General features: G+C 44.7%; 1 protein-coding gene across 1 annotated transcript in view; it reads left to right on the top strand.

The window, feature by feature from the left end:
- The window catches only part of LOC112119303 (serine/threonine-protein kinase ULK4), a 421,700-nt gene that overhangs the window by 265,091 nt on the left and 135,630 nt on the right, over positions 1-20,979 (top strand). Inside the window, exon 31 of the mRNA XM_029914272.1 lies at positions 12,542-12,647. Within this exon, the coding sequence (XP_029770132.1) occupies positions 12,542-12,647 (106 nt within the window). The remainder of the gene's footprint in view (positions 1-12,541; positions 12,648-20,979) is intronic.

The following is a 20,979-nucleotide window of genomic DNA, read 5'->3' as shown; positions in this document are numbered from 1 at the left end:
TACATCTTAAGTCCTCGGGTCTGTATCTCAACTTGTTGAGTCTCACCACTTAGTGGCAGTCTCGGCATTCCATCCTCCAATCCATGGAAAATCAGTTTTCCCAAACTCCATGGTAGTAAGATTTTTAAGAGGGCTTGATTACCATTTTCCACCTGTAAAAGGAAAGGTTCCCTTGTGGGACCTTAATTCTGTGCTGGCTGTTCTCATAAAACCTCCATTTGAGCCCTTAGCAACTTGTTCCCTGTCTCTCCTTTGCCAAAAGACAGCCTTTCTTATTGCCATAACATCCGCAAGGAGAGTAAGTAAACTGCTGTAGGCCCTAATGAGAGGGCCAGAGGCTCTTTAATGAACAAGATGGCCTTAAGACCACACACACAATGTTTTATCTAAAGTGGTTTCACCTTAACCAAACAATATTCTTTCCTATTTTCCTAAGCCTCACTCGAATGCAGGTGAGCAGCACCTCCAGTCACTGGATGTGAGATGATCTTTGACATTCTATTTGATAAGGAGTAAACCATTTTGTGCATTGCCTCGACTTTCTCTCTCCTATGTGGATTGGATGAGGGGTCCAGCAGTTTTTGCACAGACAATTTCCAGATGGATCACTTCCTATATTACAACAGCATATGGCATAGCTCAGACCTCTCCTCCACAGAGACTGGGGGGTCATTCGACAAGGGCCCAAGCGGCTTCAGTTGCATTTCTCAGTGATGTTTCATTTGCAGGCTGCTACCTAGTCTTCCATGCATGCTTTTACCAAACATTACACTATTACGACTGTATCTCCAGTCAGACACAAACTTTGGAAGGGCAGTTGCTGTTTAAGTAGACTCTGAGCCCCAACTCCTTCAGTTACTGCTTGTGAATCACCTAAGTGAATTGCACATCTGAAACCCTCAAAGAATTTAAAATGGTTACTTGTATGTACTGTAACTGTTGTTTTTTGAGATGTGGGTACAGACGTGTATTTCAAGACTGACCCTATGTCCCTTCTGCATCAGTCTCTCCAGTTTGGGCTTTTGGTGTGAGGGAACTGAGGGAGGTTGGGGCAGCACTGTCCTTAAATAGCCATATGAGGGGCCAAAGAGCATGTGTACTGCCCCAATGAGTACTGCTAAGCAAAGTTCTCTGGCTTCGGAGCACTGGGTGCATGCACACCTGAATAGAAAACACGACTGCACCAACATCCCAAAGAACAGTTATGGTACAGGTAAGTAACATTTTTTTGTAGGCAGTGTCACCAGGGAGGCTAAGGACCGAATAGGCACTAAGTCTGAATTGCTCTTTCAGCCTTAGGAGAAGTCACTCTAGAATTATCTTGAGTCACACAGGTAGGGCAGTAGAGAAAAGTATAGATTTCCATTTCCAGAACTCTCAATCAGTCATTTTTAGAACGTAAGAACGGTTATACTGGGTCAGAAACTTACCTAGTTCTTTTTTGAACCCCATTATAGTTTTGGCATTCACAACAGCCCCGGCAATGAGTTCCACAAGCTCTTTAATGAATATTAAATTCATATGGCTGGTCAAAAAGTCCAAAACCCAACTTCTGGCTTTGTACCAGCTTTGCATACTGTGACATAGGAGAGTTAAATCAGTAACAACCATATGACTTCCATCAGTTTTGTCAGTCAAGAACAAGTGTGTTATGGGGAAAACAAGCTTTGCAGGGAATATGGAAATAATAGAACTACCTGATGCATTGGCACCTTCTTTCAGGTGATTCTATGCAGTAGCATTGATTCTTCTTTCATGTGGTCTCTGCACAGTCATATTTGTATGATGTGCCTTCTCGGCACTGCTGAGCTTCAGGAACTTTTTGGAAAGTAGAGTTTATTGGGCTACATGAGAACTCTCTTGTAGCACTCAATGTTCGGAGCCAAGATTATAAAAGAGAATTGTAACCCTAATTGTCCCAATTTCTTCTTTTCTGCAGCCAGTTGTGGTGCAGGTACCTTCTCGCCCAAAGCCATTTCTGAAGGTTTGTTCTAAAACTAATTTAATTTGTTCTGCATGATAGTAAGTGTTAGGTAGCTTTGCCATTACACATTCAGTGTCCTTAGACTTTTATGTCATGGTTAATCACACCACAAAGAATGTTGATAAGGAAGGTTGATTTAAGCAGTGCGGGCTTCCGAAAGTGGATGTGCACAAATAAGTTGTTTGTTCTGTCTGGGGGAAGCCTATTTCCCCAATTGCTGTTTGGTGTGTAATGACTTTGAGTCCACATTAGCAGGCAGTAGAGGCACAGGGCTTTCCTCAACAAAGATGTCTTAAAAGCATGGCCCTGGATTCTGATGTTGGATCAGCCATCTACATGTGGGAGATGGGAGCAAAGAGGCCATCCTTGGCTTCAAGTCAAGCAAACCAGGGGCAACCTGGAACTAAAAATGTCAGTTGCTAGACACAACACAGAATCCATAGTTGTAATACCTAAGTATTCTTTAAGAACCAGCTCCTCTTCTGCACTGAAAATATCAGTCTGATAAGTGAAATTTCTGGTACTGAATTTCGTTGGTCTCAAGGCTGATTTCAGCTCCTAAGCAACCTCTCAGTGCAGGTCCTTCACTGACCCAGGGACTCCTCAGGCACTTAGGAAACTCGGTATTAAAAAGGCACCTACAGCTGTGCGGGTACTAGTGATTCCCTTTGAGCTTTGTTGCTCTGGAGCAAACCCGCATGAGTGCTCCCTTGGTGCCAGGGACTTCCTTGATGCTGATCAAATTAATGCCATAACATAAGCTATCTGAATAGGATCCTCTTCAGAGTTATCTCCTCAACCTCAATCAGGTTCTTTAGAGGATACATTGATGCAGCTCTTGGCCCCTCTGTAGTCCTTCAAAAAGAAAGAGAGATGTGCCAAGGGATGTTTGGTGCCAGAGTTCTCAGTATTGCTCTAGGGGAAGAAGACAACACTGAGTCTTGGGAATTTGGTGCTGTGTTGTCTTGCAGTTACATCTACTGGAAGAGTGAGCAGAAAGCTATAATGGCTGATCCTACTTCTACCATAGTCCATAGGAACAAAATTGATCCGGGTCTTCATCCCAAAGTTATACCAGAAGTGATGTCTGAGTTCCCGCTGAATCAAACTATTAATCTCATGGTGAACTTTCCACAACCGTACTCTCATCCAGTGGAAACTAGACTCCATAGCCTAGATATCAATAGGGCTTTGAGTTTTTATTTGGCTATGACTAAAGCAAATAGGAAGACTGAAGGGGATGCCATTTTTACTCAGCATTAGTCTAAGTAGATTATGCTGTATAAATTGAAACATTAAACATTAGGTAGGGTGTCAGTACCTCAGGATCTCAACTCACTCTACCAGGCATAGGGCAGCACTGCTGACATGCTTCCAGAGTGTTTCCTCCTTAGACCTCTGCAGAGCATTTACCTAAAGTTCTGAACACACTCAGCTCTACTCTCTTGATGTAACATCTTGAACTGATGCTCACTGTGGTAGGGTAATTCTGCAATTCTTATTAATTATAACACCTAAACCTACCTCCCAGAGGTAGTAGTGCTCATTAGACCCTCACTAGCTGGAATATGCAGCAGCCACCTCAAAGAAGGAAAAATAGTTACTCTAGTAATTATGGTTCTTGGAGGCATGTTGCCTGTGTATTCATGAAACCTGCCTGCTATCCCCCCTTCCATAGGACTCCTCTTTACAGAAGGAAATGAGAAGAGTGGGGTCACACGGCCGATTTATAGCCTCAACTCTAAATATTTGGTGCTTCCAGGGAGCACTTATGTCGTCCCAACAGAAACTGCTTTTCTAAAAGATTACCAAATCTCATCTTTTCTGGGATTGCATCCCACAAATGTAAATATGCAGAGGCAACACTCTTAAAGAACCCCAGTTGCTATAAGTAACTTTTCCTCTGGCTCATAACAAGCTACTTGTTAACATAGGAGGCAAGAATGCAACTATAGCCATCAAACAACAGAATAGGGGGAATAAAGGGGACACCATGATTGATTTCCAGAATGGAAGAAGAGGGCTTATCTGGCCTGTGTTTAAAGCTTGCATAATTTAACTAGGACTTGAGCAGAGAAGAAACCTATGCGTTGATGGCTGGGATAAATACCCCCCACTGGGAAAAGGAGAAAATAAAAGATAACACTATTAAATATGTTTTAATTTTCTGTACCACTTGTTATGGTGGGATAGGAGAACAACAACCCAGGCTTTCAATGCCTTGTCTGTTGGTGTGGTGCTTGAAAAAACTGCGTATTTTCACACACATGCTTTCTTCCTTCATCACCCCCAAGCAATCACTCTGAGCTACTATTTTCCTTTGATGTGTGAAGCTTGCCATACCCCTTTTATGACTCCCCAATAAGAATTTTAGTGAAAGGCACAAGACATCTCCTTTCCCCATAGACCAACATTGTGTTACATCCAAGAAACCGGATATCCATGATTACTCCTGAACTGGATTGCCAAAGTGGTAGGCTATCTCCTCACTACATGACCAGCACCCTACTGTAATCTTTTGAAATGTTATATTTATTAGACATATTTATTACATATCAGTAAGAATGGTTTTGATAGGTGAAGTCATCAGAACTATGTTTTTTCCTTTGGAGATGATATCACGTTGTTAAAACATAATCCCTATTTTAAGTTAGATCATCTACAGACGACATTAAATTAATATTGAGATTCATGTTTATCAATGTTCAGTTTTATGTAGACTAGTCCATTGATCCAAAAGCACCAAAACTTTAAAAGCCTGATTAGTCAACTATATAACTAGGCAGAATTGACTTGTTTCTCAATTAGCTTACTTTTGTGGTTGAAGAATGGTGCATATATTTGCTGACAAAGTCCCTTATAGGCTGTAAACTAATGATATAACAATTTTCTGCTTCCAGAGACACTGTATATAGAGGCTTCTATTTTGCTCATTGATATTCACTGACAGAGAGAATAAACTATGCCAGTAAAATATAAACCTGCACTTTTATCAAGAGTTTTTGACAGCAAACAAAAAATACAGCCTTGTAAGAAGTAGTTTGGCTATATTTCATTTTTATAATACTTTTGTATCAATTGATTTATTGTAAGAAATAGTAAAACATCTTGTGATTTCATATTCATTAACTAACTTGTGTTCATAGGTCATGTGCTTAAGAAAGAGAGCTCCTAAAATAATTGCAGTTTAACCACTGTAATTCCATTGAGTGGACTAGAATTACTGTGTGAAATGTCATGGTATCCTTTAATTTAATTACAGCATATCTCTGAAGTTAACCCTTAAAGCATTTTTATTTTCCAGACTGTCAGCCAAATAAATGCTTAGCGGGGCATGTACATGTTATGTACAGTCTCCAGAGGATTAACTTTTATCACAATTGCAGTCTGGTTTCAGTGTTATCAAACAAAGTGGTTAAAATGCTGAAGTCTGGGTGTGTTGTTTTAAGTTCTGATGCACTAAAAGGAAGAAAAAAGTTATTACTGGGATTTATACAATAGCATCTTGATGAAACTCACAGGTCCATGTAGCTAATTTAAATTTACTTACCTTATTGGTTTTAAAACAGTGTGAGTGATTTCTTTCGTTAACACACAACCCTTCAAATTAGAATAAAAAGTTTAATGGCCTAAATACAGTGCAGTGCTCTTTGAAAAGCCGATTTTTTAAACTAGTATTTCCTTGTTATGCCCTTGGTATTTCATAGCTGTCCTGTTTAAGCACTGAAGCAATTAGTTTTGAGAAGGCTGATTCTTCAAGGTCCAGTGCTTTCCTGCCTTTCATTTGCCGAAGCTGTACATTTTAATGAAGTTGTTTCATCTGTGTTGCCAAACACTAGAATTTTGCTGCTTCAATTCTAATTATCTCTGTTGCCAAATGCTATGTTTTATTAAAGCTGTCAAGTGCACTGTTCATTAAATGTCCACAGTATGTGGTGTCGTGCACAGAAATTAGATCAGCTTTGCTCATTGATGGATTATTTAGAAGTTAAATATTTTCTACATAAACCTTACAAATCTAACATAACAGCCATCAGTGACACCTTAGGTGTAGGTAAGGCATACCTGTGGCTTCATGAGACCTAGCCATAATTCATTTTTATATATATATTTATATATATATATATATAGTTTTACTAATATGTGTATGTGTGTATATCGGGGTAGGTAACCTATGGCACGTGATTTTCAGTGGCACTCACTCTGCCCAGGTCCTGGCCACCGGTCCAGGGGGCTCTGCATTTTAATTTAATTTTAAATGAAGCTTCTTAAACATTTTAAAAACCTTATTTACTTTACATACAATAGTTTAGTTATATATTATAGACTTATAGAAAGAGACCTTCTAAAAATGTTAAAATGTATTACTGGCACGCAAAACCTTAAATTAGAGTGAATAAATGAAGACTCGGCACAGCAGTTCTGAAAGGTGTATATGTATATATATGTGTGTGTGTGTGTGTGTGTGTGTGTGTGTGTGTGTGTGTGCATATATATATATATATATATATATATATACACATACACACCTCTACCCCAATATAACGCTGTCCTCGGGAGCCAAAAAATCTTACCGTGTTATAGGTGAAACCGCGTTATATCAAACTTGCTTTGATCTGCCGGAGTGCGCAGCCCCGCCCCCCCGGAGCACTGCTTTACCGCATTATATCCGAATTCGTGTTATATCGGGTCACATTATATCGGGGTAGAGGTGTATATAGTAAAACTTCAGTAATCTAGCTGAGTATACTCTTTTGCTCTAAGTCGGACACCTAAAATAATTTTATTTATTGAGAGTATTTTTCTCTCTTAGATGCCTAGAATTATATCCTGAAATCTAGAATTGTGTAGGTTATAGTACAATGAACTTCATTTGATACTGCTTTAATAGAAGCAAAGGCACCAGTGCAACCATCTTTCATTAGAGTTATATAACACAGTTGATTGATTTCCATTAAAAGAAATATGGCTTAATTTATGTGCTACTAACTTTGTGGATGCAAAAGATTGTAATGCTGCACAACTACACCTCTACCTCGATATAACGCTGTCCTTGGGAGCCAAAAAATCTTACTGTGTTATAGGTGAAACCACGTTATATTAAACTTGCTTTGATCCACCGGAGTGCGCAGCCTCGCCCCCCCGGAGCGCTGCTTTACCGCGTTATATCCGAATTCGTGTTATATCGGGTCGCGTTACATCGAGGTAGAGGTGTACCAAGTTCTTTGTTACAATTGTATATTTAAAAAAGTGAATTTGATTACAAGATATTTACATCAAATATATGGTGCTTTGGTCTCCGAATGATAAATTTATTTTTACTTCCACAGAAAGTACTTGACACCGAGTGTCATCTGTCATTTTGTCATAAACAGTGATCTTCTTACTAGCTTTGCATTTTTGTTTGTCTTAGGAACTGATTTTCTACAGAATATATCATTAGTTAATTTTGTTGTGAATAAAGTACATCTCCTTGGTGTTTATTAATTGTGCTCCAAGCATGCTTTAAAAAAACTAATTAGATAGAGGGTGACAGGCTATCAGATGAACATGTATCTTGTTGATGTATTAGTAATGCTTATCTGAAAACTTGAAGTCCCCCTAAGAATATATTTCAAAATTGCTTTTCAATAGCATTGCCGTATGACATCATTTTTCTGTTTTGGTTACTTTATTTTTTTAAAGGAGCTTACATTTATACTTTCCAACATTGTATTTAAATATATCAGCCTATATTTTAGGCTTTGCATTGTATCCTAAAGTCCAGCAGACCCTTGAGGAAAGTCAGTTCCAGAGTCAAGAGACCCCCACTAAGAATTCCCAGCTACTAACCACATGATGTTTACATCTAGGCCTTCAAATGCTCTACCTTATCTCAAATGCTGTGATGATAATATGTGGAAAGAGAGGTTGTCTCTCTGATAGTGGGGACCCAAGCCATCCAGGGCTTTAATAGATAAGAGACAACAACTTGAATTGTACCCAGAAGTTGAATAGGAAGGAACTATTTTAAGAAAAGCAGTAACATATTCCTTGTGACTGTTACTAGCTTACAGTCAACCAGTTGCATTCAGCACCATCTGTAACATCTGAGTGGTCATCAAGAATATCCCAAAGTAGGACATATTGCCATTATTGTGGTAATAGCAGACCTGAGAGAGAAGGTCACAGATGTCTATTCAGAGGAGGTAGCTGAGATTAAGTTGCTCTTGGCCCCCAGAACTAGCTGGGATTCCAGAGGAAGACTGTGGTCTTAGAGCAGGGGTTCTCAAATTGGGGGGTGGGACCCCTCAGGGGGTCATGAGGTTATTACATGGGGGGTTGCAAGCCGTCAGCCTCCACCCCAAACCCCACTTTGCCTCCTGCATTTATAATGGTGTTAAATATGTTTTAAAGTGTTTTTAATTTATGAGGGGGGTCGCACTCAGAGGCTTGCTATGTAAAAGGAGTCACCAGAATAAAAGTTTGAGAACCACTGTCTTAGAGCATCTAGTTGCAAATTGCATGGCTAAACCCTGTATTTAATGGGGTCTGAAGTCCTCTTCACCATATTCTTGAAATCCTTTCCCTGCTTCTAACCCACTGTCATTATTTCAGATTTGTACAAATTAAGATTCAGCTAGTTTACTCTTATGCAAATCCTAATGCTAGGAAGCAAGCAAAAACTGACCCCGCATCATCCATTTCTGGTAGAAAGAAGAAATGTTGCTGCATGTCATCTGTATACTAATGACACTAGCCAGAGTTTCAGAAATAATTCCCATTTGAGCACACATTCAACCCACTGTTTTTTGAACATCCCAATTGAGATTTAAAATATTTTCTTTGTATTTATATTTGGCACAGATTTGACACCGCCCTTGTCACAAGCTCATAATGTTCCTGTACTAGTTTCTAGTTGTCAAGCTAACTATTACTGATCACACCACAATTTTTCACACCTTTCAGATTGATTACAGCATATTTTTAAGGGCAGGACTGTAGAGACAAAACATTTTTCTCATGATCAAGAACACCTTGAATTTAGCAATATAGAGTCAAAATATTCTGTCACTTCACTGAAACAATCTGTCAACAATGAGCCTCACTGAGAATCATGAAACTATATATGTAAATATGGGTGTCCTTCATGTATTATATATTAACTAGGACTGTCAATTAATCGCAGTTAACTCACGCATTTAACTAAAAAAAAAATTAGTCGCGATTAATCGCGGTTTTAATTGCACTGTTAAACAATAGACTACCAATTTAAACGTATTAAATATTTTGGATGGTTTTGTACATTTTCAAATATATTGATTTCAATTACAACACAGAATACAAAGTGTACAGTGCTCACTTTATATTATTTTTATTACAAATATTTGCATTGTAAAAATGATAAACAAAAGAAAGTGTTTTTCAATTCACCTCATACATGTACCTACTTCTGATGGCATTCTGCTCCAAAAAATTAAAAATGCTGTGCACAATATTTTAAAATTCTTCAAAATTCTGCAAGTTTTAGTTGTCAATAAACAAATGCAGAGGCTCCAGCATGGCAGTGGGGAGCACAGGCCACTGGCTGCACGAAGGTGGAAGATCACCCTGCAACCCCCCTCCACCCCCCAACTCAAGGACATGGACTCAGCAGTGAGGCTTCACCCGACCCTGACACAGCACAAGGCCTGGGCCTGTCCCAGAAACACCCTGGGGCCCTGCCCCTCTGCTCAAGGTGCGCAAGATGTGGGGCAGGCTCAACCAGGCAGGATACAAGTGAGGAGGGGTTCAGTGTGGGGGGATCCAGGAGTGGGGTGAGAGGATTGTGTGTGGGACAATCTGGGTGCAGGCAGCTCAGTGGGGGGTCTAGGTATGGGGGGATCTGGATGCACAGAGGCTCCTTAGGGAGGTTCCAGGTGCAGGGGCAATGGAACTCTGTGGGGGCTTCCAGGTGAAGGTGGTCGGGACTCAGCAGACGGGTCTGGGTGCTGGGAGAGTGGGGCTTGGTGCGGTGGTGGTCTGGGTGCAGCTAGTTGGGGGTCAGTGGTGTTGGGGTCTGGATGTGGGGGCTCAGTGTGGGGATTTGCATGCAGGGAGCTCAGTGAACAGTGGTCTGGGTGCAGGGGTGGGGGTCTGGAGGCAGAGGGTCTGAGTATAGGGGGGCTTCAGATGCAGGGGTTGAGGTTCAGTGGGGTGGGGTTTGGGTATGGAGAGCTAGGGGGGTTCTGGATGTACTGGGTGAGGCTTGGCGGGGGTGTCTGGGTATGGGAGGTCTGGATGCACAGGGGTTGGGTGAATGGGGGAGCAGCTCCCCATACAGTGACCCCTCCCCCCACAGCTGAGGAGTGATGGGGGCAGGAAGCAGGGGAGGATGATGAGCTTCCTGCAGCTGGTGGAGGTTTTTGGGGGTGGGTCTGACACAGCCGCAGCCATTCCTTGCAGAGGAAAAGGAAGTCCCGTCCTTTCCTGCCTCCAGCCCAGCCGGGACTAGCAGCTGATCCCATCTCAGGGTAGGAGCCACTGGCTGGGGTGTCCCCAGGCCTGCGGTGATTTATATCTCCACCAGCTGCTCTCGGTGTCTGAAACGTTGTACCTGTGCTGCTAGGGAGTGATGTGTGACTGCTCTTGCAGCTTCCCTTTGCTTCCCTGTCAGAAAGTCATTTTTCTGCAGGGAAGCAAAGAAAACTGCGGGGAACATGAATTCTGCACACGTGCAGTGGTGCAGAATTCCCCCCAGGAGTAAAGTACCATAATGCAATCTCTTTATCGTGAAAGCACAACTAAAAGTGTAGATTTTTTTTTGTTACATAACTACACTCAAAAACAAAATAATGCAGAACTTTAGAGCCTGCAAGTCCACTTGGTCTTACTTCTTGTTCAGCCAATCGCTAAGAGAAATAAGTTTGTTTACATTTACGGGAGATAATGCTGCCCGCTTCTTATTTACAATGTCATCTGAAAGTGAGAACAGACGTTCGCATGGCATTTTTGTAGCCAGCGTTGTAAGGTATTTACGTGCCAGATATCCTAAACTTTCGTATGCCCCTTCATGTTTTGGCCACCATTCCAGAGGACATGCTTCCATGCTGATGACGCCCAGTAAAAAAATAATGCGTTAATTAAATTTGTCACTGAACTCCTTGGGGGAGAATTGTATGTCTCCTGCTCTGTGTTTTACTCGCATTCTGCCATATATTTCATGTTATAGCAGTCTCAGATAATGACCCAGAATGTTCTTTGTTTTAAGAACACTTTCACTGTAAATTTGACAAAACGCGAAGAGAAGGTACCAATGTGAGATTTCTAAAGATAGCTACAGCGCTCGACCCAAGATTTAAGAATCTGAAGTGCTTTCCAAAATCTGAGAGGGACGAGGTGTGGAGCATGCTTTCAGAAGTCTTAAAAGAGCAACACTCCAATGCGGAAACTACAGAACCCGAACCACCAAAAAAGAAAATCAACTGGTGGCATCTGACCCAGATGATGAAAATGAACATGCACTGCTTTGGATCATTATCGAGCAGAACCCATCAGCAGCATGGACGCATGTCCTCTGGAATATTGGTTGAAGCATGAAGGGACATATGAATCTTTAGCACATCTGGCACAGTGCCATGCGAACACCTGTTCTCACTTTCAGATGACATTGTAAACAAGAAGCAGGCAGCATTATCTCCTGCAAATGTAAACAAACTTGTTTGTCTGAGCGATTGGCTGACCAAGCAATAGGACTGAGTGGACTTGTAGGCTCTAAAGTTGTACATTGTTTTATTTTTGAATGCAGTTATTTTTGGTACATAATTCTACATTTGTTAGTTCAACTTTCATAATAAAGATATTGCATTACAGTACTTGTATTAAGTAAATTGAAAAATACTATTTCTTTTATTTTTACAGTGCAGATATTTATAATAAAAAATAAAGTGAGCACTGTACACTTTGTATTCCATGTTGTAACTGAAATCAATATATTTGAAAATGCGGAAAACATCCAAAAATACTTATATAAATGGGAGTCTATTATTGTTTAACAGCACGATTAATCGCAATTAATTTTTTTTATCGCTTGACAGCCGTAATATTAACCTTAATATTGCATTTATGAAAAATCTTGCCCCCTGGTGTATTTAGTCACAAAATAACAAAAGAATCTCTTGGCTTTCTGTGGCACCTCAAACTAAAGCTAAATAGAATGAGAACAGTCTGTATGAGAAATGTAATGCAATGAAAATATACATCAGTTCTGAATATGAGGTGATTAGAGGTTGGTAATGTTATAATCCAAATCTAAAAGTTCAGGGATATCCAGTTTTTTTTTCCCAACTCATTTATGACAAAATGGCACATGTGAAGTTCAGATCTGAGGTTTTAGTGCAGGTAATATCCTCTTAAACAACCTTTGTAAGAGGTCATGTTACTGTAATTGTCACTGCTGTAATCATTAAGTTAAATTTTAAAGGAATTGGATAATATTTCCCATTACATTTTGCAAGGAAATAGTCTACTGTTAAACTTGAAATAAGAAAATGTATTGGAAGATGTTTTATTTGTTGTTTAATTTTATTTGTATTACAGGAGCACCAGGACAGTGTGCTGGGTAATACCATGCAGAGTATAATTGCATTATTGAATAATCTGGTTGCCCACAAAAATACAAACATGACTTTACTTTATGAACAAGGTATGTGTTTCTTATATTTGGCATCCTCCTCACTGCAAATATTTGCCTACTTGTGTATCATAGAATGAGCTTTTCTACTCAGTGTGCTTAATTATGTACTGTAGCTGGCGGTTCCTAAGGAGTGACTAAGTGAAAGCTAAATTGTACCTTTAAGGCACAACTTTGTGTAAGGATGGTACAGAGCCCAGGGCACATGAACTTTGATTGTAACTGGTCCTTGCATGCCTGGAGCATGCAGGAAGAAGGGAGGCTCCTTGTATTCTCCCTACCTTCCTATTCACACCTGTGAAAGGGCCAGTCACTCTATGACTGTAAACTTCTTTCTTACTAATTAATGCCCCAGTCCTACATTGTGATCTGTCTGGGCAGTCTGATGCACCCAGAAGGAGCCCCATTGACTTCAGTGGTTCTAAATATGAAAATCATTACACATCTAAATAAAAGGCAGATTCAGTAATAAAATATATTGAAATAGAGAATTTGGCTTCAGTTTACAAGATGTAGTGAGAAATTTCTGTTGTTGAAATGAGAATACATTTGTTTGAAAGTTTATCTATAAATTTGTAACCGAATTTTGCTAGCATAGACCATTTTTAATTACTTATTAACAATAGTACCTAGTAATAGTTGGCTTTGTGAGTAAGGCAACATTGACAAGCCAACAAGACAAAATCTGCAACACTGCACCTGAATAGTTGTTACTTGTGTTATCATAATTCTGTGAATTTGACTGTAAACTGTTTGGGGCAAGTTCTTTCTTGTATGTTGTATAGAGTTTCAGACATATACAGACTGCTATATGAATAATAATGATATATTAGAACTTCAAACAGAAGTTATGGGTTTACAGGCTGGATGCAGAAATTACTGGCTGAGGTTCTAAGGACCTATATTGTACAGGAGCTCAGACGGTTTCAAAATGGCCCCTCTTGGCCTTAAAAATTTAGGAGTAATTAAAATATTAAAATCCCGGTGCTAATAGTATTTTTATCAGTTTAGGACATGTACTTAATTGAAATGTTGCATGTAAACAGATTACTCGTAATACAGAGAAAGCCCTTCTGTTTCGTTTAATTTTAAAATTAATTGCATTAACACTTTAAATCTGGCTACTCGCTAGTGCATATGCACTGATCTTTTCATAAGTTTTAATACAACTTTTTGTATTAACAATATTACAGCCTAAATTATGGAATCACATAAATTATAATTCACAACACCTGCAAAATATTTTTAAATTAACTCCACACCATATGTATTTCCTCATTAGACTCAAAAAAGGCACTCTAATTTCTTGTTAAACATTGTTGATTTCCACATACCTAAGTACGAAATCATCTAAGTAGGTATGTACGGATCAGAAAACCTATGTATGAGCTGTTTAACATTTGGTTTTGGTTTTTTTGTTTTTGTTTTTTGATTAGTCATATGTACTTTGTAATTCTTTGAAAGACTTTGTCTTTAAAAGAAACCCAAAATAATACATTTAAATTACGTTAGGACTCCCCAGCAAGCATCATGCCCCTGCCTGTCTCCGTGTAGTCTGCTGGGTCCCACTCTCATTTACTTTTCACATTACTTGGCAATGTGCTAGTTCTTTCCCACCTCTAATCTACTTTGTGTCTCATCACTCAGGGTAGTTCGTGGCTTGAGGAATTGGGCTAGAAATGTTATTGAAGGCAGATGTGACATGGAGAGGACAAGCTTGGAGAAGGGAGAATCCCAATAGGGATTGGATATGACACTAGTTGGGGCTCACCACATTTCAGTGTCCTTACCTGGATGTACTTCACAGCAACCAGAAACCATTTCTCTGTCTTAGCCAGTTCCTAAGGGTGCTGAGACTATCTTCAGGGTACTAAATACCTGAAGCGTAGCCAGTGTCTTATTGATTGAGGGCCTAATCCTAAAGTTCACAACTTCTGAGACCCAAGTCTATAAGATAATTACAGAAATACTGATCTGGTAATGATGGACCTGAAAGTTCTACTGTCCAAGTGAAGGTGGGAAGAAAGCTGTCCTAAAGCAAAACAGAGGACTTGGTTACCTTTTCTCATTTCCCACTGTGACCAGGGTCCCGAGAGAGCCAGCTGAGGTCACTCAATTAGGGTGAACTGCAAGGAATGGGGCAGACAATCCCCAAAGCTGGTGGATATTTTAATACTTAGATTTAACAAGCCAGCACAAAACAGCTTCTTTATTACCTCACTGGTTACCCAGAAGCCAACGACACAGTTCCCTTAAAGTAACCCAGCCTCAGGCCTCCACCCAGATACCCAAGTCAAGAATGATGAAGATTACTGAAAATCTTATTTCGTCATATAAAAAAAAAAAGGTTCTACCAATCCCAAAGGATCGGACACATTACCTCCCAGGTTAATGAACATTCCAGATTTTACCCAAAACCACACTTACAGCCAATTCTTATTAACTAATCTAAAATTTATTAAAAAAGAAAAGAGAGAGAGTATGGTTAAAAGATAAGTATACTGTGACAGACCCAGACCAGTGGGGTACAGGAGTCTGGTAGAGGGCAAATATACTGGTCACTGGATGAGTAGTTCTTCTTCGAGTGATTGTTCATGTCCATTCCAAGCAGGTGTGTGCGCGCCGCGTGCACGCCAGCTGGAAGATTTTACTATAGCAGCGTCCGTAGGGTCGGCTTCGGCGCCCCCTGGAGTGGCGCCTTCATGGCAGTGTATATAGGGGCCAGCCAACCCCCCACCCCCTCAGTTCCTTCTTACCGCCGGTGACGGCTAGCTGGAACTTCGCTTGCTCTTCAGCAATCGTAGCAGTGTTCAATCGTTGTTGTAAATAGTTAGTTAGTTTGTTGTTAGCTTAGTTAGTGTTAGTTGGGGGGTTTTCCCCAAGTTTTCGTCACCCCGCTGGGGCATGCCCGGGTCCCCAGGGTTCAAACTCTGCCGGGACTGCGGGAAATTCATGCCGAAGAAATTCATGCCCCATCGCCCGTGCCGGTTAAAAAGAACAGGCCGGTGAGGGATCGTTCTCCACACCGGGACGCTAAAGGGCTGGCGCTGTCCACGTCTACTACAGGACAGTTTGCGCCGTAGACCCATCCGGCCATCCCGTTGACTCCCGCCCCTGAGAGGGTACGGTCGAGTCCGGAAAAGCCTAGATCCCCAGACATGATGAAGGAAGTGCGCCTCCCATCGACGCCGGAGGCGTTCGAGGCTGCCTCAGACCTCTTAAGCCTCCCGGTGCCAGCGTCGCCGCACCAGTGCAGAGATCCTCCGGCTACCGCTCGGCCCCATTATCAATCTAGGGGCAAACCGGCAATGCTCTCGCCGCGCTCCCCGCGCCGTGCCACTCTAGCGGCACCGGTGCAGACAGCACCCTCTACGGCGACAGTGGGTACCGCGCCTCCTATGTCCTGCTACTCAGAAACTTCGGACTCGGAGGCAGTCTCGTACCGCTCTAACAGATCGAGAAGTAGGCGATCATCCTCGCGTACGAGTGCCCAACCGTACCCACCACAGTGGCAGCAGCAGCAGTGGCATCCGCCCCCTCAGTGGCCTTTTTGGACACCGTGGGCCTACCACCAGTCAGTGGGTCAGGCGTACGGACCCCGCTCACGAGCCGCGTCTGTGTCTTCGACATCCGCGGCACCGCCGCTAATGCCACCACCACCGGCACCACCGTCTGACAGGAGTGTGCCACAAAGGGACACGGCACCGCCTAGCCAGACAACGGCACCGATGGGGACCTTGTTCCCAACACCGCAGGCACCGTCCAGCACGCCTTGTCGCTCGGTGTCGACCCCGGTACTGGCTGCGGTGCCGCATCCCGAGTCTGCACCGGCCGCGCAGCCTGAGTACCGTGTGCGGCAGGCCCTCGTAGAGGGAGAGGGGGTAGATGAAGGCCCTCTTCAAGGGATCTCTTCCTCCTCGTCTCCGGATGAGGCAGTAGCGGGAACTTCAGCGGCACCGGCCCTGGAGGACAATAGGATCCTCCAACAACTGCTTACTCGAGCAGCCCAAAGCCTCTCGATCCAGACTGAGGAGATCGAGGTGGACATGGATCCGGTGATTGATATCCTGACCCCGTCAGGCCCATCCAGGGTAGCCCTACCTCTCATAAAGACCATTACGGACACAACCCGCACCTTGTGGCAAACCCCCCGCCTCATTGACCCTACGGCCAAAAGGACTGAGAGGCGATATTTCGTTCCAACCAAGGGCTATGAACATCTTTATACACGTCCTCCCCCGGACTCCCTAGTGGTTGATGCGGCCAACCAGAGGGAACGCCAAGGCTTTCAAGGGGCTACGCCTAAAAATAGAGAGGCCAAAAAGTTGGACCTGTTCGGGTGCAAGGTGTATTCAACGGGGGGCCTGCAGTTGCGCATTGCCAATCAGCAAGCCATAGTGAGCCGGTATGGACACAACACGTGCTTGGCTTTGTCTAGGTTCACGGACCTCCTTCCGCAGGAGTCGCGAACTGAGTTTTCAGCCCTGATTGAGGAGGGGAGATTGATTACCCGGGCTTCCCTCCAGGCGGCCCTGGATGCGGCCGATTCAGCTTCACGCACGTTGGCGACTGGCCTGGTCATGAGGCGTGGAGCCTGGCTTCAAGTTTCCGGTCTCCCTCACGAGGTCCAACAAACGATTCAGGACCTCCCTTTCGAAGGGCCCACGCTCTTCTCGGAGAAAACTGATAAGAGGCTTCATAGCCTGAAGGACTCACGGACCACTCTCCGTTCACTAGGCCTTCACACCCCTGTCACTCAGCGTAGGCAGTTTAGGCCACCGCAGGCCCCTCGGCCGTACCAGCCTCAAAATCGAGGGGACGTCTTGCGCAGAAGGCCAAGAACGGGCAGGAGGAGGCAACAACAGCAGCCCTTCGGCCAGTCGTCTGCCCAACCAAGGCCTACACAGGGGCCTAGACCACCATTTTGATGGCTTGGTCGAGGATGACCTCCCAGTCAGAACCCTGGATCCGTCCAACCTTACCTTCTCGTCACGTCTGTCCCCCTTTTATCGTGCATGGGCCCGGATCACATCGGACGCTTGGGTGCTTCACACGGTAAAGGAGGGATATTCTATCCAGTTCTCCTCCCTCCCGCCCCACCAGCCCCGCTCCCCGTCGCTCTTCAGGGACCCTTCTCACGAGCAACTTCTACTTCAAGAAGTTCAGTCCCTCCTCACATCAGGGGCAGTAGAGGAGGTTCCTCAGGAGCTGCGGGGCAAGGGCTTCTATTCTCGATATTTCCTAATACCGAAAGTGAAAGGGGACCTCAGACCTATTCTGGACTTGTGGCGTCTCAACAAGTTTGTGACGAAGCTCAAGTTCCGCATGGTCTCCCTGTCCTCCATCATTCCTTCCCTGGATCCAGGAGACTGGTATGCCGCCCTCGACTTAAAGGACGCATACTTTCATATTGCGATAATCCCTCAGCACAGGCGTTACCTCAGGTTTCTCGTGGGCAGCGCCCATCTACGGTTTACGGTTCTGCCCTTTGGTCTGTTAGCAGCCCCAAGGGTCTTCACGAAGTGCATGGCAGTCGTGGCAGCCTTCCTGGGCAGGCAGGGGATTCAGGTGTTTCCCTACCTGGACGATTGGCTCATCAAGGGCAGGTCCAGGGCACAAGTGGAGGCTCAGGTGGTTTTTGCCAGGCAAACCTTCCTTGCGCTCGGCCTCTTACTCAACGAGGCCAAGTCCACACTATCTCCAACCCAAAAAATCGAATTCATAGGAGCAGTTCTGGACTCGACACACGCCAGGGCATATCTCCCAGAGGCCAGATTCCGCACTATATCCAACATTATTCTCGGCCTCCAACGTTACCCCACCACCACAGCAAGAAGCTGCCTCAAATTACTAGGGCATATGGCAGCATGTACCTACGTGGTGAGGCACGCCAGACTCAGACTGCGCCCACTCCAGTCTTGGTTGGCAGGGGTTTATCGGCCAGTCAGGGACTCCCTAGAATTGGTGGTGACGTTACCTCAGCCGGTGTTTGACTCCCTTCAATGGTGGCTCGACCCGCGGGTGGTCTGCGCAGGAGTTCCTTTCCTCGACCCCGAGCCCTCCCTCTCCCTGGTAACGGACGCATCGGATTGGGGATGGGGTGCACATCTGGGCGACCTCAGAACCCAAGGCCTTTGGTCACGAGAGGATCTTTCGCTGCACATCAGTGTCAGGGAATTACGAGCTGTGCACCTCGCATGCATAGCCTTCAAATCCCAGCTGGCAGGCAGGTGCGTTTCTGTCCTCACGGACAATACTCCAACGATGTTCTATATCAACAAACAGGGTGGTGCTCGCTCCTCTCCCCTTTGTCGGGAGCCCCTCGCGTTATGGGACTTTTGCGTACAGAACGTAATTCACCTGACAGCATCCTACCTCCCGGGGGCGCACAACGGGCTCGCGGACGCACTCAGCCGCTCGTTCCAGGGTCACGAGTGGTCTATCTGCTGGGATATAGTTCTCTCAATTTTCCGATTCTGGGGTCATCCCCAGGTGGACCTGTTTGCCTCCAGCGAGAACAGGAAGTGTCATCAATTCTGCTCCCTCAGGGGATGCAGTCCGGGGTCCCTAACAGACGCTTTTCTCCTCTCTTGGACAGACGGGCTATTTTACACCTTTCCCCCGATTCCCATGATTCACAGAGTAATCCTCAAGGCCCGCAGAGATCACGCTCGGCTCATCCTGATAGCGCCTGCGTAGCCGCGCCAGCACTGGTACACGTCTCTCCTGCACATGTCTATGCGGGTGCCACTCAGGTTGCCCCTACTACCGGACTTGATCACACAGGATCGCGGTCGCCTGCTTCACCCGAACCTGGAGTCGCTCCACCTTACAGCCTGGATGCTCCATGGCTAAACCCCGTGGAGTTGCAATGCAGGTCAGGCAGGTCCTTCTGGGTAGCAGGAAGCCCTCAACAAGGACCACGTTTTTGGCCAAGTGGAAGCGCTTCTCCCTCTGGGCCACACAACGGGGCCAGGCTCCCTTGCTCGCCCCGGTCCCCCTCATATTGGACTATTTGCTACATCTGAGACACCTGGGACTGACTCTCTCGTCGGTTCGAGTACACCTTGCTGCAATCTCGGCGTTCCACCCGGGAGAGGGGGGTACCTCAGTGTTTGTGAACCCACTCGTTGGACGGTTCCTTAAGGGCCTTGACAGACTGTTCCCACACATCCACCAACCTGTCCCTGCTTGGGACCTCAATTTGATCCTGTCCGCCCTCACAGGGCCCCCCTTCGAGCCGCTGGCTTCGTGCTCGCTGTTATATCTTTCATATAAGGTCGCGTTCTTGGTGGCTATCACATCAGCCCAGAGAGTGTCAGAACTCAGAGCTCTAACATCTGAACCCCCATACACCGTCTTCCACAAGGACAAGGTCCAACTCAGGCCACACCCAGCATTCCTGCCTAAGGTGGTTTCCCCATTTCACATGGGTCAAGACATTTTTCTCCCGGTATTTTACCCGAAACCACACTCCTCTGCGAGGGAGCGTAGGCTGCATTCCCTCAACGTTCGCAGGGCTCTCGCTTTCTATATCAAAAGGACAAGATCCTTCAGGAAGTCAACCCAACTTTTCGTTGCTGTGGCCGACAGGATGAAAGGGCTCCCAGTCACGTCACAGCGAATTTCGGCTTGGATCAGAACCTGCATCCGGGAGTGCTACAGTCGGGCCAATGTACCAGCCCCGCCTATCACGGCCCACTCCACAAGAGCGCAGGCCTCTTCGGCTGTGTTCCTGGCCCAGGTCCCAACACAGGAAATTTGTAGAGCGGCCACCTGGTCCTCAATCCACACCTTTACGGCGCACTACGCCATCACACACCAGGCCAGAGATGATGCTGCCTTTGGCCGCGCAGTCCTCCAGTCTGCAGTGACCTCCGACCCCACCAGCTAGCTTCGGGCTTGTGAGTCACCTGCTTGGAATGGACATGAACAATCACTCGAAGAAGAAAAAACGGTTACTCACCTTCTCGTAACTGTTGTTCTTCGAGATGTTCATGTCCATTCCAATACCCACCCTCTTACCCCTCTGTCGGAGTATCGGCAAGAAGGAATTGAGGGTGTGGGGGGTCGGCTGGCCCCTATATACACCGCCATGAAGGCGCCACTCCAGGGGGCGCCGAAGCCGACCCTACAGACGCTGCTATAGTAAAATCTTCCGGCTGGCGTGCACGCGACGCGCACACACCTGCTTGGAATGGACATGAACAACACATCTCGAAGAACAACAGTTACGAGAAGGTGAGTAACCATTTTTTTTCTGTTCCTTGAGCAGGGGCTGCACTAGAGTAATCAGGAACCTGCTAGAACCAGTTAAGGCAGGCAGGCTAATTAGGACACCTGG

Source organism: Terrapene carolina, unplaced genomic scaffold (assembly GCF_002925995.2).
Source record: "Terrapene carolina triunguis isolate 2854851 unplaced genomic scaffold, T_m_triunguis-2.0 Scaffold34029, whole genome shotgun sequence".
NCBI classification, from domain to species: Eukaryota; Metazoa; Chordata; order Testudines; family Emydidae; genus Terrapene; species Terrapene triunguis.
The sequence above is the reverse complement of the archived record's forward strand: the minus strand, read 5'-3'. Positions and strand labels throughout refer to the sequence as shown.